This window comes from Schistocerca serialis, chromosome 3, assembly GCF_023864345.2.
Source record: "Schistocerca serialis cubense isolate TAMUIC-IGC-003099 chromosome 3, iqSchSeri2.2, whole genome shotgun sequence".
Lineage (NCBI taxonomy): Eukaryota > Metazoa > Arthropoda > Insecta > Orthoptera > Acrididae > Schistocerca > Schistocerca serialis.
In genome coordinates, this window is record NC_064640.1 from 760843343 (window position 1) to 760869154 (window position 25812).

At 37.5% G+C, this 25812-nt stretch overlaps 1 protein-coding gene across 5 annotated transcripts in view; it reads right to left on the minus strand.

Annotated features, from left to right (window-relative positions):
- The window catches only part of LOC126470603 (protein PRRC2C-like), a 299950-nt gene that overhangs the window by 119567 nt on the left and 154571 nt on the right, over positions 1–25812 (minus strand). For 4 of the 5 annotated variants that reach the window (XM_050098556.1, XM_050098557.1, XM_050098558.1 and 1 more), the window contains exons 11-12: positions 25425–25592; positions 7093–7239 (exon numbers count right to left, since the gene is read on the minus strand). In XM_050098556.1, the coding sequence (XP_049954513.1) occupies positions 7093–7239; positions 25425–25592 (315 nt within the window). The remainder of the gene's footprint in view (positions 1–7092; positions 7240–25424; positions 25593–25812) is intronic. The other variant, XM_050098559.1, reaches the window with a different exon arrangement.

Genomic DNA, 25812 nt, shown 5'->3' on the forward strand with positions numbered 1-25812 from the left:
AGTATCTGATAACTGATGCTGCTACAAATGTGTAACTAATAACAGCAGTGTCACAATTAATAGATGAAAGTTAGAAGTAAGTCACACAAAAAGAATGTCAACACAAACTGAACTTTTCAACAACACTGTAAGCAAAAAACTTACTATTTAAATATAATACTACCGTACTCGATAGGGCTTGTGTATGATAAAATATTACCATATTTATCCAGGTATAAGACAAACCGGAGTATAGGCGAACCTGAATATAAGACGACCCCTTTACTAAAGAGGTTCTTTGAGAAAATTTTATGGCCGGCCGGTGTGGCCGAGCAGTTCTAAGCACTTCAGTCTGGAACCGCGCGACCGCTATGGTCGCAGGTTCGAATCCTGCCTCGGGCATGGATGTGTGTGATGTCCTTAGGTTAGTTAGGTTTAAGTAGTTCTAAGTTCTAGGGGACTGTTGACTTCAGAAGTTAAGTCCCACAGTGCTCAGAGCCATTTGAACCTTTTTTTTTTTTTTAACACATCCTGAGTAATCAACATTATATTTTTACATATAAGCATCCATGAAATTTATAATAGTGGTTGTCAGAAATATTTCGCTGTTTCTCCGAATATGATGCTTCAGAATATGTTGAGATTTCTGAGGTTGTGGTTATGGTGGGACCTGACACAACAGAATTTTTTTCCAAAAACATTGAGGATATCACATCTATGTGACAAAACAAACAAACAAATTGTAGTCTAATTAGAAAGGTTGTGTAGTGCTGCAGTACAAACCCAAGTATCAGTAATTTTGTGACACTACACAAACTTTCCGAATTCAATATAAATTTTCACGTGACTTCAGTTACCAAACCTTCATCTGTAAATATAAGGTGACCCAATATTCATCTATTACACAGTGTAAAAACTTTGTCCTCAGCAGCAGTAGATAAAGCTGCGACTGTAAGATGACCCTTTATTTTTTGAATGATGAATCTGGAAAAATCTCATCTCATAATCTTGTAGATATGGTAATTGTTCTTTAGATTCTGTGCTTACTCTGCCGGAAAAAGAAAAGATGCAAGAGCCTCAAGGGCAAGGCCATTTTACAGAGGGGTGATGCAACAGTTAGTACACATCATTGAAGGAGTATATGATGGCAAATTCAGACCAAATGAAACATTTGTAACAGTGATGGATGCTGAATTAGTCACATCAATACACAGTTTAACCCCCCCCCCCCCCTTTCTGGCAGCAACACAGGCATGTATTCTTGCACACAAATTATTATAAAGGTGCTGAATGGCATCCTGCGATAGATTGCTCCAAGCACCTTGGACCTTTTGTTGCAATTCAGCAATGGTACTTGCAGGCTCTGGAGGATGAGCATTTCCACTTCATCATGTCCACGTTTCCAAGTGGCGAGAGATCCAGTGACCTTGCATACCTGGTCAGTGACCGTACATCATGAAGAGCACGTTTCGTTGCAGCAGCCATATGTGGAAGTGCATTGTCCTGCTGAAAAAGGGGCTCACTTTCCTGTTGAAGAAACAGCAGTAGCAGAGGGATGATAACTCGTGTAATGTAGTAGGCACTTGTTACTTTACCATGCAGAAGCACCATACATGACTGCAAGTTGTAACTGATGGCACCCCAGACTATGAAGTCTGGGGTGGAACCTGAGTGTCATGGGCAAATACACTCCAGAATAGGCTGCTCACCAGGTCTAAGCCATATATGTTTATGGCCATCACCTGCATACATCCAGAACCTACCCTCTTCACTGAATGGGAACAACAGAATGGCATTCAACTCTTCAATCAACTCTCTCGAGAGACCACCGTAATGTACTCGGCAGTGTCATGGTGTCAGTGATAGCTTGGCTAGATGTCCATGTGATCTTAGTCCTGCTGCAAGCAGATGGTTCCCAATGGTCCATGGTCACACAGTAAGTGCAACATGTACCTGGATTACATCCATGGATGACATTTGGTCAACCACTACTGCTCTCACAATGTGTCAATCTTGATTTGTGTGTGTAATGTGTGGACATCCCGAACCTGGTAAACTGTTGTGGAAATGCTCCAGCAAACACTGTTTAAAGCAGCAATTTACAACAGATATGTTGTGCCCAACATGTGCAGCAACTTGTCAATACACCCATCTAGCTTTGCACAGCCCATAATGCAACCCTGTTCAAATGGCTGAAGTTACTGATCGGGAGTATTTACTCACCAGTGGGGCACAGTCGTACCCTAGAATCAATGTTGCACCCATTGTTCATCTCTAATCTCAGCACTGTTACTGCCTGCAGAATCAAAAAATTGGGTGCACAGACAGGCCTCTACCGCACCATCTGATAGCCTATGACCACGACAAATGAATCAGTAACACTACACTCTCTCAGTATGTACATATATCCTTGTCCCCTGTGCCCTTGTGCTACTGAACACAGTCGTTGAGTGTGTTGTATTTTTCTCTGTCTGTGTATGTACCTAAAATTTATGTATTTATCATTTGTAAATCAATTTAGCGTAATGTATAGGAAAATTTTAAGAAGAATGTCAAAGGACAGGTTGTTGCCAGTCAAAGGACAGGTATACACTCTCACACATACCCATATCCAACCGCACATACACAGACACAAGCAGACATTTGTAAAGGCAACTGCTTGTGTCTGTGTATATGCGGAGTGTATACCTGTCCTTTTTCCCCCCCTAAGGTAAGTCTTTCCGCTCCCGGGATTGGAATGACTCCTTATCCTCTCCCTTAAAACCCACATCCTTTCGTCTTTCCCTCTCCTTCCCTCTTTCCTGATGAAGCAACCGTTGGTTGCGAAAGCTTGAATTTTGTGTGTATGTTTGTGTGTCTATTGACCTGCCAGCGCTTTCGTTTGGTAAGTCACATCATCTTTGTTTTTAGATATATTTTTGCCACGTGGAATGTTTCCCTTGAGGGAAACATTCCACATGGTAAGTCACATCATCTTTGTTTTTAGATATATTTTTGCCACGTGGAATGTTTCCCTTGAGGGAAACATTCCACATGGGAAAAATATATCTAAAAACAAAGATGATGTGACTTACCAAACAAATGCACTGACACGTCGATAGACACACAAACATACACACAAAATTCAAGCAATCAAGATCTACAAGATTGGGCACTCTGAATTGCATCAGACATGAACAATTGCTGATTTCCAGGCCGTGTCAACCTGGCTACATAGGTTCAATAAATCGTGATGAATAGGATGTCACAAAATTACCAAGTTTATGTCATGTAAACATGTAGATGTAGATGATGATGATGATGATGATGATGATGATGATGAGTTTGTGGAGTGCTCAACTACGTGGTCATCGGTGCCTGACGTAAACATGTAGAGCAAACGTGTAAAGCAGCTGCCAGTAATACACATTACTATTGGAAATTAGTAGGTGATGTAAAGACGTAACTTGCTATTATCTCCGCAACTGCTGTTTATGATGCTGATCAGTCAGGCAGGTATCATGAATAAACTGCATGCATACCACATTTTATCATTTCGGGGTGAAAAAAAGACTGAGTTGGTTGCCCAATCAACGACTGCAAAAATCTTGTAATCGATATATCAAAATCTGGAAAAATGGGAAAGAATAATTTTCAACATTTTGTTTGAAATGTATTCCTACCAACTGCAGATCCTAATTTATTGCTTTTGTTGGACTTGTGGTCTGGACATAACGACACCTCCGTTTTTGTGGAGGATGATGAAAAATCTGTAGATGTAATGTGAATTCCACCTGGAACTACTAGTGCAATTCAAACTCTTAGTAAAGAAATTTTTTGAAAGTAGAAAGCATTTTTCAGGAAATTATCAAACAACATAATTTCCGATATCATTCTCTCATTTCAGATTTATCAGTACAACAGTATTCTTAAGCACTATTACCAACTATCTTCACCACACTTTACCAATTTGATGAAGTATACCTTCTATGCAGCGCAATATGCAGAACAATGGCCGGGGCCAGTTCTGTCTAAATGAAACTAGTGGTTACTGCGAAGTGACTGACTGCACCAATCTTTCCTTTGTCCTGTGCGCCTGGTGCAAGAAGAATTTTTTTTTTTTTTTTTTTATGATTCAATAGACACTTCGCATTTTTGTGATGACTACAGGGAACTGTTTCACTGACAGTCAAATGTACAACATTCAAACATTATTATAAGGAATGGCCAACAGGAATTGTTATAAAATGAAGTACTGCAAGACACATTTCATTTCAACAAGTCCCATAGTGCTCAGAGCCATTTGAATCATTTCATCACATTGGGCAATGTTTGTAACCTGTAACGTAAACATGGTACACAATTAACAAATGTTACCATCTTCATATGGAAATTAAAATGTGTTTCTTTCAATTGTTAACTCATTATTTCTCTTTTGCGTGTCCTTGTTAACGTTTCCATGCAGTTTCATTATCATACGATCATTAGTTTTTCCTGGGGGCCCATCTCAAGTAACTGAAGTTTAATGATAACCATCCTGTATTTGGAAGAGGAATTGGTTTTATTGGCCTTGCACAGATGCTGGGTGTCGTTTGATGCTTGTGGCACAAATCCAAGTTGGCCAAGTATTCTTCATGGCACGTTTGATTGTTGGTGCAGAATTGATGCTAGAGATCAATACAACTCTTCTCCAACAATCTACATAGTCTCCTGACATATAGGGGTTCACATTCAGGCCTGTTGTTTCTTGTGTACTCTGTCCAACATTTCTGACTGCAATAAACTGCTGTATATTTTCTCCTACTACCTGATGTATGAGAGAGGTAGGGTCGTGATGGTTTTGCGTAACAGGCATAAGGACCAGATGCAGGAGTCTGTCACAGCTCTTTCACCTGATTCTTTCCTGTTGTATTTCCTCAAAATGCTGGCAGGACTTGCTAACTAGTCTGTTGTGACCTCTTTTACCCAAAGAGCTCGGTAAATGTCTTCCATGATTCCTTTAATCAACTGTGATATTTTGTCTATGTCTGTCACAGTCAGATTCACAATGTGGCACAGAGCAAAAACATTCAGTATGCAGGACTGTATTGTTTCCCCACAACATTGGGCTCTGTTCTTCAAGTGTTCTTGCACTAAGAATTTTTTCAGTTTCAACATTTTAGCCATTCCATCAGATCTTGAACAGAATCCCCAGAAAATACTGATGATGCCTCTCATGCAGCTGACTTAATGCTCTTTTGGAACCCACTGGCCTCCTCAATATATGGACCTCAGGATTGATGTACTGCTTCTATTTCGCTTTCTTTCAATATCTGTGATAGCTTTCATGTTGCCCAATTGGAATCACATTGGTGTAGATTGTTTGAGCTATCCAGTGTCTCCAGCAAATAGTGTCACATCTTAACCACAAGCAAGTCCAAATCCAAAACAGGGTTGTCAATCAGGAACAATGCTTACCTACTGAAAGCACAATTATTATGGACAACAACATACACACAGAGCAGAACTGCCTCTTCAATGGAGAGTGCTGCTATTTGTACAAACAGCAAATATTCCAGAATATACAAACATTACAAATTTTGAGAATCTTCTAGAAATTTTGAATACTAAGTAACAAATACCTGCTGGTGACAGAATCTGAACTGGCAATCTGCACTATGCCAGCCAGCAATGCTAACGGCTACTCTCCATTGCATGCAGCATATCTCTTGGCAACATTTCTAAATACTCCAACAGACACCACTATATATGCTGCCAGCTGAATCCAAAGTTGCCAGACACAGAGAGGTTTATCTAATACAGGGTGTTACAAAAAGGTACGGCCAAACTTTCAGGAAACATTCCTCACACCCACCTACGCTCAATGGAGCACGTTATCATGATTTCATACGGGATACTCCACCTGTGCTGCTAGACCATGTGCCTTTACAAGTACGACACAACATGTGGTTCATGCACGATGGAGCTCCTGCACATTTCAGTCAAAGTGTCCATACGCTTCTCAACAACAGATGCGGTGACCAATGGATTGGTAGAGGCGGACCAATCCCATGGCCTCCACGCTCTCCTGACCTCAACCCTCTTGACTTTCATTTATGGGGGCATTTGAAAGCTCTTTGTCTACGCAACCCCGGTACCAAATGTAGAGACTCTTCGTGCTCGTATTGTGGACGGCTGTGATACAACACGCCATTCTCCAGGGCTGTATCAGCGCATCAGGGATTCCATGCGACTGAGGGTGGATGCATGTATCCCCGCTAATGGAGGACATTTTGAACATTTTCTGTAACAAAGTGTTTGAAGTCACGCTGGTACGTTCTGTTGCTATGTGTTTCCATTCCATGCTTAATGTGGTTTGAAGAGAAGTAATAAAATGAGCTCTAACATGGAAAGTAAGTGTTTCCGGACATATGTCCACATAACATATTTTCTTTCTTTGTGTGTGAGGAATGTTTCCTGAAAGTTTGGCCTTTTTGTAACACCCAGTATATTACCATTTTTAATATTGGTGGGATTTTAAATCAAACACTAAACATTTTAATATTAATTTCGTGTATAAGAAGCAACTGAATTTTGGAGGCAATCGAAGAAAACAGAGCATCTTATAGTCCGTAAAATACGGTATACATCATTCACTATCAGCAATGGATTCAAAATATTTAAGCCAGTGGAAGCACCTTCAATATTCATCAACTATTTTAATATTCTCTAAGGAAGCATCTGAGGTCGCCTTCTGTTACTAAAATTACGCTGTCTCATAATACAAATTGTGTGTGTGTGTGTGTGTGTGTGTGTGTGTGTGTGTGTGTGTGTGTTTAACTTTGGAAACCTTCTATACATATTAATGACTGATAAATTCATATCATCTCTATAAAACAAAAAACAGTTTAGCTTAAAACCTAAACAGAGAAGTATAGGGAAAGAGAAAATTATAAAATCAGCTGTGTCATTATGAAAGTAACCTTCCCTGTATTCGTGCTGATGTTCTTGTCATGAATGATATGGCAAAGTTGTGATGCTTTGGATGCTTTCTTAAAGGGTGCTCTTGTTCTCTTCCAACTCGTCTGGCAGACAAGAAGTCAGTTCATTTCCTATGCACCTGGTGAACAAAGGAAAGCTTTGCATTTATTTTACCTGTTTAGTCTTTTGGTAACGCTGTTCTTCTTCTTCCTTGCGCTGCCTGGCACGCACAACAGCCAGTGCAACATCGGCACAATGCTGACGTCTTCTCTCATGCCATATTTCTTCATCCTCAACTGCTCGAGGTCCTGGTCCTGCAACCTACAATTAAAAATTAGTAACTATCAAATGTTATCTAATAATGAACTGTGCATATTTACCCTCAAGCCACTTACTAAACCAAACATGCCAACCAACATAAATCCTTAGGCATAAATGAGAAAATCTGTTGCTTATTACCACCCTTACAAGGAAATTAAACACTTCACAACATTGCAGACAAAATTAAAAGATAACTGAATTCTTCAACAACCACTAGTGTTTCCTCATTTTGTCTCAGTAACCAACTGAGACTTTAAGAAAAGACATATTTAATAATATTGGTATTCTCTTATTTATTTTACTTAATAAATAAGTGCAAGATGTTAGTGTTGTTGACAAAATATGTTGTTAATGACTTAAGTTGACAGGATTTCTACACATAACTGAACAGAAGAAGAAGCAGCTTTATCTCTTTGAGAAGGCTAATATATATTGTGTTGCTGTAACTTTCAGTCTTCTCTCTGCAGACAGCTTCATTTTTTAATATACTACCCTTAGGCCAAAATCTTATTGTGCACTCATCAAATGTTCTCTAAAGCAAACATATATTGAGAAATATATATTATCACAATTTAAAAGCAAACTATTATTTTCAAATTTGTAGATTCAGAATGCATTACCACACACAAGTAATAAAATAAAGGGAAACGGTACTCCAAAGACAGCACACAATGGGACTTTCGTTCATCCTATGATTTTAGTGAGGCTACCTTAAACTGATGTACATCACATTCTCTGCAATATGGGATGGCTATCACAGATTTGTGCAAGGAACAACAGTTATTTTGCAAAACCAGATTTAAGTGTTCTGACATTACTCCATCTCAACATGGCATGCAACAAACTAAATCAGTGTAGCATTTCAGGACAAATTTCAATCCTTCCGCTGATTTTTCCTTGATGGGGCTATCTGATCCTATGAACCCAATTGCTATCTCAACAAGATAAGGGATGCCATATACAATCACAGCATCAAACCAACATGCACTATCAACCGGGTCACTGTGGTAGATATGAAACTGCTAGGAACGCTGCAGCCGCCAGTTGTAGCAGTGATATTTTTATTTCAAATTACAGTGGATCACTTACTAAAGGCAAGGAAATGGCCCTAGTGACTAGTTTTATTGAGTGCACTAATTGGCTCCTGCCTAGTATGTAGCTTACAAATGAGAACCTTCACATAAAACATTATGAAATTCTTGATGTCAAAATTTCAAATCCTGTGTATCAGCACACATGTATCACAACCATTAATTTTCATCTGCTGCAATGTCGTCACTTCTTATTTGCAATTACATATAAAAGCAAGTAGATAATGCATATGCATGAAATACCACTCAACTGTTTCAGTTGTGCATCTTGTGCCTTGTGTTTTGGCAATTTTATGTAATTTTTTTCCTGTCTGCAATAGGTAAGCTCAATAAAGATATTTATCACCTTTTTTACATTGTACCGATTTGCGCATACTTATTGATAAAACACTTTTAAATTCATTTAATGGTTTTGCCTTATGGCCAGTGTATTGAGAATCTCTACAGGTGCCTTCTGTTCTTGCTTGTGCTTAAAATTTTACATTTCTAGATTTTATTCAGTGTTGTGATCATATTTTATTTCCCTTGATTTGATATGAAATGGAAAACTTCATAACCTTTAGGTTTGTTTTTTGTGATGAATGCTTGCCTTCCCCTTCTTTTTATATTTCTCCCCCTCACAAGAGCAAAGTGAAAAGAAACTTGATCACATTTTCTATCATTATTACAGTTCCAAAAGATGAAACATTTTACTACTGCAACAGCCAAAAAAATAAACAAAAATAAAAATCCAATCCCACCCTTTTAATGACGTACTGCTGATGGCATATCTTTCTCTCAGATGACCAAACTGATCTACATGTACCATTATAGCTGTGTGCTCCGATATGGATGCAGGGTCGAATATAGTTGAGGTCGTTACCATATATATTTCTTCACACACTTTTGTGTTGATGATTATGTGCACGTAAATACAATTGAAAAACATTTCCAGCAAGGAGCTCAAGGTGGGAATGCAGACAATGCACCACATGGAAGCAAGACATAAGAACTAATTTCATATGTAGCTACTGTAAAGTGCCACTATGTATTCAGCCATGTTTTGAACAATTTCATACAAATGTTAAGCTGTAAATAAATAAATCTGACATAATAGTGACTCTTAATTCTTTCTTTTTACAGATTCTAACCCCAGTGAAAAAAAATTATTTTAAGTGGGATGTATATGTCCCACTAGATTCAAGGAGGAATAAATTTGGAGGACCATTTACTACGCCTAGATTCCAATGGAACATACCCGCCCCACTTACAACTATAAACAACAACTGAAATTCAGAAACACAGCCAGACCCAGTAACCATTCAAAAAGGAAGAAGCCAGTTTTTACAGTGATATGCAAAATTTTAATCAACTCTGTTAAGAAAGCGTCAAATTATGCAGCTAACACTTCCAGACACTAATACATCCTATAACACAAACAGCACGTTACCTAAGCAACTGTAATTGAAAGCTTTACATGCCACAGTTAAGTTTGTTCATCATAATACTAAACATTGCAAAATTACACATGCCCTTCTACCAGAACAGCTATAACAAACAACATTTTGTGCACTGTTCCTTCCAGAATCTCATCTTACAATACATAAAAAATAAAAATACTACAGCTACAACATTTACTGTTGTTACTTCCACTACCTCAGCATCCTACGAAATTACACCCATAAAAAAGAACCTCAAAATAGGTGATGCATTGAATTGTGAGTCACCTTCAAAAATCTAGTGCAACATGGTAGCTGTACATCAAAACTACTGTAATATATTTTATCATGAAGTTATTTGAATATCATAAATATTTTAAATTTTCTAAAATGTTTGTTATTAAAAAACAACATACACCGTTTTTAACAGTAAACCCCAAGAATAAAAATCAAAGCCATGCACTTATAATAGAAATTCCTGAATAAAAGGTAATACTACACATTCTCCTTGTCTTGTCTTTACAAGAGTTTTTCCCCAAACAGACAAATATAACTTACTTAATCCTTGACTGGAAAAGGTAGGTGTAGGTGTGTGTGTGTGTGTGTGTGTGTGTGTGTGTGTGTGGCGGGGGGCATACATGCAGGGGGGGGGGGGGGGGGGGGGGAGATTGCTATTTCCAACACTGCCTGGTGTAATGCCAATGTTTTCAATCCCATGCAACATTACAAAAATAATTCACATTCCTCATTTGCATAACTTTTATGCTGAAGAAACTTTCATGCTCATTCAGGAACATTTGCTAACCCATTCCCTGCTCATTTCATTAAGCAAGAGGGTGGTATTAATTGTAACAGGACAGCTTGTCAGTAGTAATGACATATTTAAGTGTTGTAATGACATATTTAGGTGTTGTAATGACATATTTAAGTGTTGTACTGGCATATGAAGTGCTGTCTGCTAACTTATGCAGGTAACGCTGTAAACATAACATGCCAACATCACAGTCCAACTCTTGTGGTGTGCTCTCTCTCTCTCTCTCTCTCTCTCTCTCAATTACAGAAATCTTCACTAAAGTCTTTAGCAACTCTCAGATAGAACACTCAACACCTGAGAAAGCCACTGATACTGACAGCAAGTAACAATGTTATACAACACAGTCCTTCAGTGTTGAGACAAAAACTTTTACACTATATGATCACAAGCATCTGGACACTTATTACTCGACATAAATATGGGATATGTCCACCCTTTGTCTTTATAACAGCTTGAACTCTACTGTGGACACCTTCAATAAGAGACTGTCTTTACAGGAATGGCACCCCATTTGTCCTCAAGAGCTGAAACCAGAGAAGGTAGTGAGGTCAGATGCTGGGATGTGGAATGATGTTGACATTGTAACTCATCCCACGGGTGTTCCACTGGGTTCTTATCAAAACTGTGGGCAAGCCAGTTCATTTCAGGACTGCTATTGTCCACAAACCATTACCTCACAGATGCTGCTTTATGAGAGGGCAGGTTATCAGTCATTGTCTTCGAATTGTTTCTTCACAATACACAAGCTGTAAAATATGCTCATATCATTTTGCATTTAGTTTCCTTAAGCGCTATAAGAGGACCACGCCCTCACCATGAAAAACACCCCCCTACATGTCCGTGCTTCACTGTTGGCACCACACGACGACAAGTAATGTTCTCCACCGAACCTTTCCATCAGACTGACACATGGCAAACCATGATTCATGACCCACAAATGCCTTATTTCCTGCCATCATCCTACAGTGGCGTTGCTTAGCACTGACTGCAGAAATTTATGGTTTCTGAGAAGCTGCTCAACCATTGTGGAACTTAAAAGTTATTCCTTCCGCCGATATCCTGTGATTTTTTATGCCCACAAACCTTGACATTCCATGTCTATCAGTACACGAGGTCTGCCAGGTCTTGGTTTAGCTGGGTTGTTGCTTCACATTTTCACACCATGAACCCATGATTAATAGCTGAGATAAACAGCTTTAGAAGGGCTGAAATGACCCCAATAGATTTGTTTTAAGTGGCATCTAATTACTAGTCCCTGTGCAAAGTCACTGAGCTCTCGTGAGTGATCCATTCTACTGTTACTGTTTCTCTACTAACAACACAATACTCCCTGCATCCTTCTGTACTGGTGGGCCCTTCCCTCGTGACATCTAGTGATCAATTCTGCATTACATAGGGTGCAGCATACTTTGGATCAGACAGTTTATGACTTTAGCGACAAACAGCCAGCAAATATCTATATACCTTCCATGTTCTCTCCACCCTAAATGGTGATTGAGGAACTGCCACTTTATTAAAGAATTATTCATAGTTTCTCACAAGATTGGAGCTAATCAGGCCCTATTGCTCTATTGCATACTTGGTTCGAAAGAGAAGGTGAAAATGACTACAGACAAAAAGGTTAGTATAGATTTGTGCAACTGTGAAAAGACTTGTGCATGAACAATACAACTACCACTGTCATACCTTAGCAAAATATCCGGCGAAGAAACCGAAAAAATCCTGGTCCTATGTAAAATCGCTAAGTGAGTCTAAGGCTTCCATTCAGTTACTCATTGTGCAGTCTGGTGTGACAGTACAAGATAGCAAAATTATTGGCAAAGTTTTAAATTTTGCGTTTAAGAAATCATTCATTCATGCAGGGAATCGAACAGACATACTGTCATTTGACCATCACAGAGTTCTGCGCAGACAACACAGTAATAAGCATCCCTGACATAGAGAAACAACTGAAAGAGTTGAAAACAAATTAAGTCACCAAGTCCAGATGAAATCCAAATTCTGTTTTACAGAAAGTACTCAACGGCATTGGCCCTTACTTTTCTTGCATTTATTGCAGATCTCTCACCCATCACAATGTCCCATGTGACTCCTGTATATAAGAAGGATGGAAGAATGGACCTACAAAATTCCACACCAATATCTTTAACATCTGTTGGTAGGAATAGGTTGCAGAATTAAGAAATAATTAACTTCTCATGTCCACAAGATATTAAAATTACTTGGGACTTTTTTGTATTTATTTTGAGTCCCATGTTTTGCAAACCTCTGAACACTTAAGACAGTGGTCATCCATCTGGATGATGACAATATTGATATTTTTGGGTCTGGCATTTAAATCTGGAGTTTGTCTGTATAGAAATGATATTCACACAACACAACTTACAAGATTTATTTCATTGGCATTCAAGAAGAAAAACAGTGGACCCAGGACTGAGGTCTGTGGACACCCTTGACAGAACATGCTTTCGGAATTACTTTTCATTCCCGCAGACATCTCCCTGCTCCATGTTTCATGTTCCTCAAGTAGCTTTCAAACCAATTTTGCAATAGTTTCTGAAAATTCTAGCAGTTACATTTATCTGACCACTACATCAGTGCTGAGAGAATCAAATACTTTGCAGAATGAAGTAGTAGTGTCAATATTGTGGCTCTGTAATTGCCTACGACATATTTCAAGTCATCTGTTTCCTTGATTAGTGCAGTGTTTGTGCTACAATGTTCACAAAAACTGGACTATTGTTTGTCATCTCGAGGCAGGAAAAATCCCTGACCCCAGTGGGAATTGAACCCGGGACCCCATGTGCAGGAAGCGAGAACACTACCGCAAGACCACGAGCTGCAGACCATCCTCTCTAAGCAGTCTGAACATGGAGGTACAAGCCTTTTTTTCCAACTGTCAAAATTATGTTGCCTAAAAGTAAAAATGACAACATAATGTGTGTAATTAAATATATGTTTGGAGACAAGAAGAGGTAAGTTAGCAATCCGTAGGAGGTTCAGGAGCGAAACTAAGTGGGTGGTGCCTCAGGACTCTCATCGGACATTGAGAGCCTGCCTCTCCGCCTCCCCGATCTCCACCCCCTAAATAGCCATAAGAGTGGACAGTGTTGTCTTTAAATCTTTGCGTAAAATCCACTCCTTTGTAGAAAATGTAGCACATGTGGCTTATAGTTTTCTAATCAAATACTAGGATCACTGACAAGTGATGTCCTAAGTCCATTTGATGCCACAGATCTGTTGAAAAATAATGTGGTAAATCATTAATGTTCCTCCACAGATGTTGTACACTGGTGGTTCTTGTCATAGTAGGCAGTCATTAGTTATTTTTGTAAGTCCAGTTCGGATATGAAATAAGGCACTACTGTCCCTCCTTGAGCTTCATAGTGAAGTCTGCCAGACCCTAGTGGTGTGTTTGATAGTCCATAGTTTATTGGATTGTGTATTATCTTGTCATTTGTTTTCTCATTACTTCAGAATGCAACATCACATGTGTGTACATAAGTCTGCCCTTTAAATATCTAGTTTGAGTGTTTCAATCCTCACTGCTTCTTCGGCTAGTTTTTCAACCAGCTCATTACCTGGCATACCAATGTGACTATGTCCACAGAAAAATGGTAGATATCCCGAATTGTTGAGGGCATACAGTTTGTCATGGATGACAGAGACCATTGGATGTTTTGGATAGCACTTTTCTATTGTTTGTGAAACACTTAAGGAGTCGCTGCATATGATGAAAATCTGTCGAGGTAAAGTCATTATATTTTGTAGTGCTCAGTGCATGTCTATCAACTCTGCAGTACAGATAACACATTCTTTCATTACAGAAAGTTGTAATCTATTCCAATTGTGTATGTATGCAAAGCCAACTTGCTCATTGTCTTCAGGGCTGTCTGTGTACAGGAGATTGAATGAGGATACACTTTGATGAATGAATAAAATGCACAGTGAACAAACTTGAGAATTGTGTTATCTTTGGTGTTGCACCTTCAGCCCATCCTTGCTTCTAGTTTGGGAACATACTGTGAAGGTTTTCACAATGGAGAGTACGGCATACAGGTAACTGAACGAAGTGGAGTTCACGTCAGAAGTTGTTGATCATCCTGCACTAAGCCAGTTCATGAGTAACCAGGTCTTTGAATAGTGAAATAAAATTGGATGACAGGGGTGGTTCGGCATTTGATTAATCACAATTTTGTGGTAAAATAAATTTTGTGGTAAAATAAATTTTGTGGTAAAATAAATTTTGTGGTAAAATAAATTTTGTGGTAAAATAAATTTTGTGGTAAAATAAATTTTGTGGTAAAATAAATTTTGTGGTAAAATAAATTTTGTGGTTAAATAAATTTTGTGGTTAAATAAATTTTGTGGTTAAATAAATTTTGTGGTTAAATAAATTTTGTGGTTAAATAAATTTTGTGGTTAAATAAATTTTGTGGTTAAATAAATTTTGTGGTTAAATAAATTTTGTGGTTAAATAAATTTTGTGGTTAAATAAATTTTGTGGTTAAATAAATTTTGTGGTTAAATAAATTTTGTGGTTAAATAAATTTTGTGGTTAAATAAATTTTGTGGTTAAATAAATTTTGTGGTTAAATAAATTTTGTGGTTAAATAAATTTTGTGGTTAAATAAATTTTGTGGTTAAATAAATTTTGTGGTTAAATAAATTTTGTGGTTAAATAAATTTTGTGGTTAAATAAATTTTGTGGTTAAATAAATTTTGTGGTTAAATAAATTTTGTGGTTAAATAAATTTTGTGGTTAAATAAATTTTGTGGTTAAATAAATTTTGTGGTTAAATAAATTTTGTGGTTAAATAAATTTTGTGGTTAAATAAATTTTGTGGTGTCATATTTTCAGTGTTGGCACACCCAACTGAGCTCGTTAGGAAAGCTCCAATTACCAAATGGCGTCCATTGTCGTGGGCAGTGTCTAATATTTCTAGGACTGACAGTGCTGCTGACCCACAAACAATGTACTCATAATCCAAATGGGATAAAACGAAAATTTTATAATGTTAATGAAAGTGTTTGATTTGCACCCCAGAGTTGTTAGCAAGGAAATGGGGAGTATAGAGTTTCTTTATGTATGACATCTTGAGTTGTACATATAGTACCAGTTAAGTTTATTATCAAAAAGAAGTCGTAGAATACGGTGCTAGTCCACTATTTAAAGTAACTGGCTTTCAAGGTATAGTTCTTGACAAGGATGGGCAGACCATATTCTATGAAACTGCGTGACTCATGACTTAGTTAGTGAGAGATGGTATCCACGGTCCTGCACCAGTCTTTGTCTTCCATCAATATGGGTGTCTTCTATGTAGCTACGTATCTGGCATTCAATTTGCCATACAATTTGCCTAAGTATTCAGTCAACTGATCATGAACAATATATTCCACAGCTTTTGATACAGCTGGCACAATGCCAATTGGCTGGTAATCACAAGTTCACTGGGCATCTTCTTTCTTAATAATAGGTCCAATTATGCTGCTTTTCCACTGAGTAGGAACCATCCCACTCATGAATAAATAAATACATCTGTTCATACTGATACTAAGCTATCTGCAACATTCTTCATCACTGTAATGCTGATACAATAGTTCTGTACCATTTCAGTAGAGATTCCCATTATTGTCTTCTTCTTGTGTTTACTGTAACATCTTTTAGATGGAAGATGTCAGGGTTAGATATGTAGTCTGGGGCATCTTGTACGTGACAGTTCTTTGATGCTTGGGGGCTGAGTGACAAGTTTATTCAGCTAGTCAGCTGAGATGTTACACAGCTTCTGGTTTTGCCTGTCCTACAACCAAACAACAGGCTATCATGTCAGAATTATTGATGAATTCAGGTATCTGGGCAATTTTTAGACAGATCTTTCACCTACTGAAGTCACTGAGCATACACCATCCTTAAGTTTAGCATTTAATACAACTCTTAGAAAGATGGCATGGAGAAAATAGCGTGTAAATCAGCCTGTTCACAGAAATTCCATCGTGTGTATACTGCCTGTTCATAGAAATTCTAACAACACATATCTCTGCAACTGAATAAGCCTGTCCAGTCTAGAAAAGATGTGCCCATGCGGAAAAAGTAGACGCAATCCTCAATTAAACATGTTACGTACTTGTTTAGATGGAGGATAAAATTTTGGCCACGCTGTACAAAGTACAACGTACTGCCGCCTCAACAATGTAATGAGCAGATCATGAATGAAATGAGAAATTTAAAGAGATTTTTGATATAATTCAACATGTCATCATGTCTAAAATCAATAATGACTCTTGTGCTTAGCTTAGCACAGAACCTCAAAGCTCAGACTTACTTTAAGAAGATGCGCCAACTGGCATGGAAAATCTGACTACAAGCAAGTCTAGTGCCAATGAAGACACATCTAACAAGATGGAAATAGAAGGATCAGGATGATATCCTCTGTGAATGTGATCAGGTACAAGACATGAAATTTCCATATATGGAAAAGAAACAAGAGAAGCAAAGAGAGTACACTATCGGGAATTTCACAATCAACTGGAAATGTCACATGGAGAGAATAGAACATTTGAAGTGGACAAGGAATAGAAAATGAGTGTCCAAGACAATAAACATAACATGTGCATCATGGAGAATGATGGCAAAATATTCCAGCACTAGGGACAATTTCTGTAAAGATGGAAAGCTCATTTTAACTAACTCCTTAATACTGAATTCCCTTACTTACCAATCTTAGAAGGCACACCATTTAATGGAAAAATTACATCCATAATTTCTGCACAAGTTATTAGTGCAGAAAACAGCACGGGTTAGTTGTCTGGTCTATGTGAAATACCACAACATTTTTGAGGCCTAAAAGTCTTCATAATGAAGTGAAATTCTGGCAATCTACTGGGTTGGTGCATAAGTTCTTCAAGTTTTTCTATAAGTTTAATAAACACAACAGATACACATAACAGAGAAATGTCTTCAACAATATATTTACAACTGTTTACCACACTGGGATAACGTTTCTATTCTGTGACTTTAGAAATCACGTTTTGAGGCGAAGAGCTGAACAAATGCATTTTCATCTGGAAATAAAGTTCCTGGAAGGTTGCTCAACAGAGCGAAAATAGATGAAAATCTGAGGCCTCAAGATAAGGTGAATAATGTGGCTGTGGAATGACTTCCCAAACCAATCCCTGTATAGCATTTTTTGTCAGTCTAGCAGAATGCGCAAAGGCACCCCTTCATGCAGTCTTCCTGGTCATCATGTTTAGATTGCATCTGCAAGATGTCTCAGTTGTTGACAACAAATGTCAGCAGTTATGGTTACACCTCAGAGAAGCAATTCATAGTACATCACATTGTCACTGTTCCACCATATGCATGACATTATCTTTCCTGGATGCACACAGGTCGTTGTATGGGGAGTTGCTGCTCTGTTTGGGCTCATCCATTTCTTTCTTTGTTTACGTTAGCACAAAGACATCATTTATTGTCACAACTTCCCAATTGCATGCAAATCTCGCACAATGGTGGAATGATCACAGTTCATTGTGGGTTAATGTGTTTTACATGGCCTTCATCAAACTTTGAAGGTCTTCCTGACATGGAGTCACTAATGTCAAAATAATCTTGCTTAAAATGAGAAAACCATTTTCTTGTTATGCTCTGTCCTATGGCATTACCCCATACATGACACAAATGTTTCTGGCTGCCTCTGTTAATGTCAAACCTCTACTGAACTCAAACAGTAGAATATGTCAGAAGTGTTCCAACTTCTTCACTTGGCACTCCATTTTCTAGCATCCACAGCTCTACTCACTATAACCAAACAACAAAATGATAATATTAAACTGAAATAGCGACAGTGAACTACAAATAAAAAATAACAATCGATAAATAAACCTATAGCAGCCAGAACACCAACGCGCAAAACAAAAACGCTGCCATTTTATGCACCAACTGAATGAAAGCCCTGGGATAGATGAACCTGGCTATGATGCAACTACAGTGCCTAGCTGGAGTGAAGCAACAAGATTTCAATAAAGCTGAGAATAAGAACCATATGATTAGGACAATGAAATAAAAGGAAATAGAGAATAGAGAAAAAAAGAATACCACAAAAAGTCGTAGTAGTAGTAGTAGTAGTAGTAGTAGTAGTAGTTTGGAGCACAAGGCAAAATTTCCCTCGCAAAAGCAACAGCAGCCTCATCATAGAGGGCAGGAATAGATTCTCACCGTATGGACCTAGGGGGCATGAAATGGCATTGCCACAGTGGTGTGATGGGTATGAGTAATGTAGATGGGTAGTAGAGGTAGTCAGTACCTGACAAGAGAACAGGAAATACGTTTGCTTTTATTCTCATTGACTCAGTCTATGAACACTAACCTGGTGATATACATTCTACCTTTAACTTCACTCCAAAAACCACATTTTCAGACTTCCCAGCAATGTACGGGAAGGTAGGTAAGACTGGATTAAACCCTTTATGCAGTAAGCCTGGGCATTTATCAATGAAGTGCACTAAAACAGGAAACTGTATTGTGACTGGGTACTTCCTCAAGATGTACCAATGCAGTAAAGGATTTACAATTGTCATACACAATTGCGAAGTCTGGTTGACAGTAACTATGACAAAAATACATATACGAAGCTGAAAGGTAACAGGAATATTCCTTTTTATTTTCACATAAAAACAGAGCTTAAGTGTGCTCACTGCCTAAATAGAAATATGAAACATATAATCTTATACAATGGAAATCATTTCTCACCAATAATGAGCAATTTTCTTTTACAGCAGAGGTGTTGTTTACTTCATATGAGCTCAAGACCTTTACTCACATGTATTTCATTTATCTTAATTTGAAACAACCACATTCCTTCTTGGTCATCTACATATTTCAAACAAGAATAGTTATTACTGACAATAAATATGGTATGGAAAGTTATGGCAGAATGTAAATAACACGAGTAGAGGCAACTACTCAGCAAATAGGATAAGTGTCAAATCATTCACAGGCACATCAACAAGCTGGAAAACTGCACTAGCTTTCAGATGAGAGCTAGAGTACCCCCCCCCCCCCTCTGCCACCCACACACACCTGCACTGCTATATTGTGACAACTGAATACACAATCATCTGACATAATGTACAAAGTTTCCAGTCTTGTTTCTGTGCCTGTCAGTTTCTGAACTTTGCTCCTAAATTAATTATATTACTGACAATTAGGTATATGAAGGTTCCAGGCATACAACACACGATTAGAGGTCAATAAATTCCCACATCATTAGGAACTAAATGTTTCATGTACAAGGTCATGCCTCGTAAACTACACTGAAGAATATTATACAGTTTCGTAAGTGTTCTCAACTTTTTGTCTTCTTCCTCTGTTCATTTGTGGTGGTGGTGGTGGTGGTGGCGGCGGTGGCAACAGCAGCAACAGAGGCCATAAAAGTCTACATGAGCTTTACTGTTTATGTGCTCCCACTTTCCAACCCTTGCTTTCACAAATTTTCACTACACCTGAATCAGAATACTAAATACTGATGTCAAGCTACCGTTGCAACAACCAATCACGAAATGTGGTTGTTTGCACCCTCAGTCCCTCACTCCGATAAGCCAGGTAGCTTTTACTAACCAGTTGTGGCCAGTAACCTAACAGTAGTTCTTGCTGTGTGCTTTGATTTTCTGTGCAGCAAGTTTATTGCACTACAGAATGTCTGAAGCTTGTAGCTGAAGTGTGCCAGAAAGCATGGTTGCTAAATGGGAAGTTCAGCAATATGCTCATGTGTGTGGTCAGACATATGAGTTTGTGTGCTCAGTGTGCGAATATTTCGAAGAGTAAGACATGGTGCAACTCTACTGATTAAAAGGTAGATTAAAGAACTGCAAACGTTTTGAAGATTCTTAAAGGTGTCACAGCAAATCTTCTCCCAGTTTACATTTTGAGGAAAACAAGTGACTACCATGAAGAGAACTGATCATGACAGTCTTCTGAAGTGGTTCAAGACACAACTACGGAAAACAAATTGGTGGTCTGTCCTTGTAATGGACATTACCCCATACCATTCAGTTATTAAAGATACAACTCTTTTGACAATGGCAACTGAAAAAATTGATAGTGCTACATGATTTAAAATGTCACAATATGCACGTGCATAGAAATTTGGATAAGGCAAAGTTTATGGAACTTGCAAAACAAAATAAGCTAGAATTTCAACAGCAAGTTATTGACAAGTTTGCTAAACAACACAGTCAAAGGATTGTTAAGGCTTACATCATATCACCGTCACTTTGATTCCATCAAAATGATTTGGACACAGATCAAATGTTACATAAGTACAAATAATAAAAGCTTCACTAGCAGAACTTCATAAACTGTTAGAGAAATCAATGGCACTTATAACAGCAGATAATTGGAGTAATGTTGTATGCCACACAAAACACTTTTTGATATCTGAAAAATTGAGCATGTATAGAAAATAATACTGAAGATATTATTACACTCTTGAAAAATTCCAATAGCACATAATGATAGTGCTGAGGAAGGAACTAACAGGGGATACTGAATGTATACAGAGAAGGACAACACGAATGGTCACAAGTTCGTTTGCCATAATTAGTCTGTTTTCAATGTTTGTACATAAGGTTTTTGCACAGTTTTCATATAGTTTGATTACAAATATTGTTTCACTATTAAGGAATATCCCTGTGCACAAGTATGATCTTCAGCAGTTATTATTTTAATGTTAATTAATTATTACATTTAGATGAAAGATTCAGATTGATTTGAGCACTGTCTTTCATACTGAATACATCAAATAAACTTGAACTGTACTGATTATTGTGAAAGACACTCCATGTTGTGCTGCTTTGTTGGGATACACAAATAATGGGATAACAGTATCTTTTTATCCACGAGGGTGGATTAATTAATCAATACAATGTTATAATCCTGTGAGGTGAACTCCATATTTTAAGATTAAGAATCAAGAGGTGGTTTATCAGTTAGGGCTAAACATGCTACAAAGTAATGGTAAATCAATAATAGAGAAATGACAAGAATCACAAGAGTATTTAAACACACTTTTAGTTTTAGAATCATCCTGGCACTAACTGGCCATTTAATGGAAACCACAGAAAATCTAAATATTGGACACAATTGCATAGTTACAATCACAGACATCCTGAAAAGGCTTTATTATTTTATTGTTTCTATCACTGGGCACATTGGTAACAACAGAGGATTGCAGTAATCAACATGCACAAGTACAACGTTTACTAATCCAGATACAGGGAACCAATGGAAAAACGCTCCTATTGGAGTAAAATAAATGTTACTATGTTCAGTTTTTATTTAAAAGACTGGCCAAAAAGTGGGATGCTAGCTGCATCATTCTACCTTTCTCAGCATCTTCATAAATTTTCAATGAAGTTTTGGCATGCAAACATATCTGCAATTTTTTAATTCATATGCAACTCACCTCTTAACTCTAACAAGCTCCTCTAACTAACTACCCTCACTAGACCAATGCTGTAAGTTCCTAATATACATTCACTCCTAGTTGCCCTTTCTAAATCCCTTATTCAGCCCAGCTCACTCTCATTATCAGTTTGTGTCTCTCTATCACTGTCTCTTGTGTCACACCCACTGTCGTCTTCATTCTGTTCTACTACTATCATTGTCACTGTCTACCTCTTGCTCTCTTTTACTCCTAGTTTCTCATTCCTTCCTTCCTACTGCTGCCATCTCCTCTCACTGTCGCTATCTCCCCCCCTTCCTTGCTGTCATTCCCATTCACACTGTCTCATGTTATCAATGGTTTTCACCCACTTCCACTTTCTCTTTATTCCACCTCCTCCACCCCAGCACTGTCTCCTTTACTGTTTTCCATATTCCACTATCCATTACTTTTCTGTCTTTTTGCCACTGCCACTGTCTTCTTCTCTCTCAGCATTAAAAAGTGTGAATATATTTGCATGCCAAAATTTTTTAAAGGTGCTGACAAAGGCAGAATGAGGCAGCTGGTACCCCACTTCTCAGTCAGAGTCTTTTAAATAAACAGGAACATATTCACCATTTTTTGTGCTCTGATAGGAGCATTTTTCTGCTGGCTCCCTTCTTTTCCTGCTGCAGCGTGGCATATACTTCATATGAAAAGAGGTATATTGGTTAGTAAAATTTAGATAGTTTAATTATGCGAAATTGAAATAATGCAAAACTAATTTTACACCTCAGAGTGGATTTTACATGCAAAAACTTTTTCATGTGCATCAGTACTACAACAAGATGCTCCCAGATAAGAGAAACACTTAACAACATACTTCTCCATGCAATTTCACTTTACAAACTACATTTTCACCTCATGCTGTATTTTAAATGGGTATTACACGTGTACAAGTAGGGTAAATTTGAACCTCTGCATCACGGAAACAGATAAAGATATGACGAAAAATTTCAAGGTTGTCTGAGATTGGGATCTTAAGAATACATTGTAAACATTACAGCCAGTTGCTGTGCATAGGAGTCTTGACAGTCCTTAGATGGATTTTGGTCTACTGGTAATGGTGAAAATATAGTAAAGAAACATTATTGTGAGGCTTTCTGAGGAATAAACCATGAACTAATGGTGTCTCGCTCAGTCCCATAAAGCACACAATAATACACATCAAATGCAAAAACAACCAATCAATTTGCTGCTTTTGCCTAAGCAATAGGAAGTGATTAATATTCATAATTTGACCCTGTACTGCAAAACAGTGACACGAAGATGCTCATACTGTTGGGTATACAAATAGCATGCATACCAATAATCTGTAATGGTGAGCAAAATGGTTAACAGGCCATCAATGGTGATCTCAAAAACATTAACCATCTGCCAGCAGATGGATCAGTGGATATACTGAGATAATACCAGATACACTTTTGGAACACAAATTAAACACAATTCAATTTACAAGAGCAATACAGTACATAAAAAGCCATTTGAGAACGAAAAATTATATACTTAAGATATCACTGCAAATGTAATACAGGATTTCCTTTAATAAACCTAAAAGCTCTAGGCTGCCTCCTATCAGGTAGCCTGGCTATTACAGACTGCAGACCTTTTTTTTGTGCCACACATAACTGAACCTGATGGCTTAGTTACAAAGATACTATTGTGCCTTCTCTTCAAGAGTGCACCATGAATAGAGCATGCAAAGGCAGCAACAAATTGAACAATTTTTGAATTAAAAAGGCAGAGAGAATTAATGACAACAAAGAGTCATACTAATTATTAAAAATAAACCCAATAAAAAGTCAAAACAGAACATAAAAACAAAGGAACAGTTACAGTTCTTCATAACATCAATAGGAAACCATAATTAGGATAATCGAGCAATATAAATGTGGTTTTGTTTGGGTTGCACGTCACTGTAATGGAAAAATCAGTCCTAGATTCCACAAAATTAAGCAAATATATGAACATTCCAACAGTCACCTCCAGTAATCCAGACACATCCTGAGAACTTGACAAAGAACAGTGCTTTGATTTATTCTTTTCCTGTATTTCTGTGCTGTATTAAATGCATAGCTATTTATGAAAAGTTAACAGTTACCATAAACAAACCTATTCATCAGCTTTTCATGGGAAGATCCAAGCATCAAAAGAATAATGCCCCTACCCATTTAGAACTACTAAATTTCAGAGGAGTTCCGTCTTATGCAAGACACTGTTCTGAAGTTTTATTTTCACCCACAAGTGTTTCAGCACTTTCTGTGCTATCTTCAGTGGGTTCCTTTATTTTCTTTCTGCAAAATTGTTACATGTTAACCTCTAAGGAAACATTTGGTACAAAATATTTACTTTTGCACTTTGCTGAATTTTATATATACATACACAAAAAACAACTGAAGACAGCACGAAAAGTGCTGAAACATGTCTACAAACTGGTGCCTTGCATAAGATGGAATTCCTCTCCAATTTTACTAGCAAGTATGAAAATAAGAAGAACTGGAACATTCACAAGGTGATTTATAACTAATAAAATTTGATTTATGTCCGTTACCAGATTACCCTAAAAACTATAATCTGAAAAATTCCAATTATATGAAAACCCATTGCACCACAATGACTGTGCTTTTCAGGGTATCATTTATTTCATTAGAAACTTGACAAACCTAAAAAAAAGAGTTGCTACTTTAGAATGAAATTTGTTATCAGTGTGCAAGTTATCAGTGTGCAAGTTATCTATACATAAACATATATCAAAGTCAAAATTTGGTCTGGCAAGTGGTACTTCACACATTTTAATATATTAAACAAGACATCTGAAATTATTCAGAAAACTAGAACATGAATAAATGTTACCACATAAAGATATATACTACCACATTTATTTCCTATCCTTATATAAAAAAAACTGAATTAAGGTATATGGAATTTTAGTTTTATTTACAAAAAATACAGAGCTACCACAAGAAGAAATGCATGTCAAATAAGTCATTATCCATTCCACATGCAACTATGAAGGACAAGTAAAGCAAATCAAACAACAACAAAATGCAGCTATCTAATATAACCATGTGCATTTCTTTAATTTAGCAATCTTCCTTCATTTTAATTTTTACCGGATTGTTTTTATCCAAAGACAGTTCTAAAGCTTATCTAAGAAACATGCGCCCAAAATGAATTACAGAAAGTAAGGCCTAAATGAGTGCACATATGGAGTAGTAAATATTGCCCTGAAACCATTTAGCTGCACTACAAAGGCAATGTGTGAAGTATATAGTTAAACTACAGGGAAACTACCACTTCAACAAATTTTTAATATCCTCTCTCTGTCTGCCTCTCTCTCTCTTCCTATTTTTCTCACTTTTTCCAAGCAAGTGTTACTTACTGGATGAGGACCTGTTCGCATCACTGAGATATGGAAGCTGCCAATTGTAGAACCTGAACCTGACACTGAAGATCCAGAATGGGTTCTGTACTCTACTGGCACAGCATGAGTTTGATGCCATGGCCTCTGCTCTAGAGGTCCTCTATCCAGACGCTTTTCTTTGTCATCCTATGAATGACATACCAAATATTTTTCTAGAAGCCACAACACATTAACATGCTATATGTATGGCTAAAGCCAAAAGTAAAATTTTTGTCCATTACTTTTCAATTTGATTTCTATTTGTTACCAGCTAGTCTGATGTGTGTTAGTCACATATTTCAGAAAATGGCAAATGAAAGTTTGCCTGTGTGTAAAAATTCTGATTACTGTCTAGATAATTCAGCTT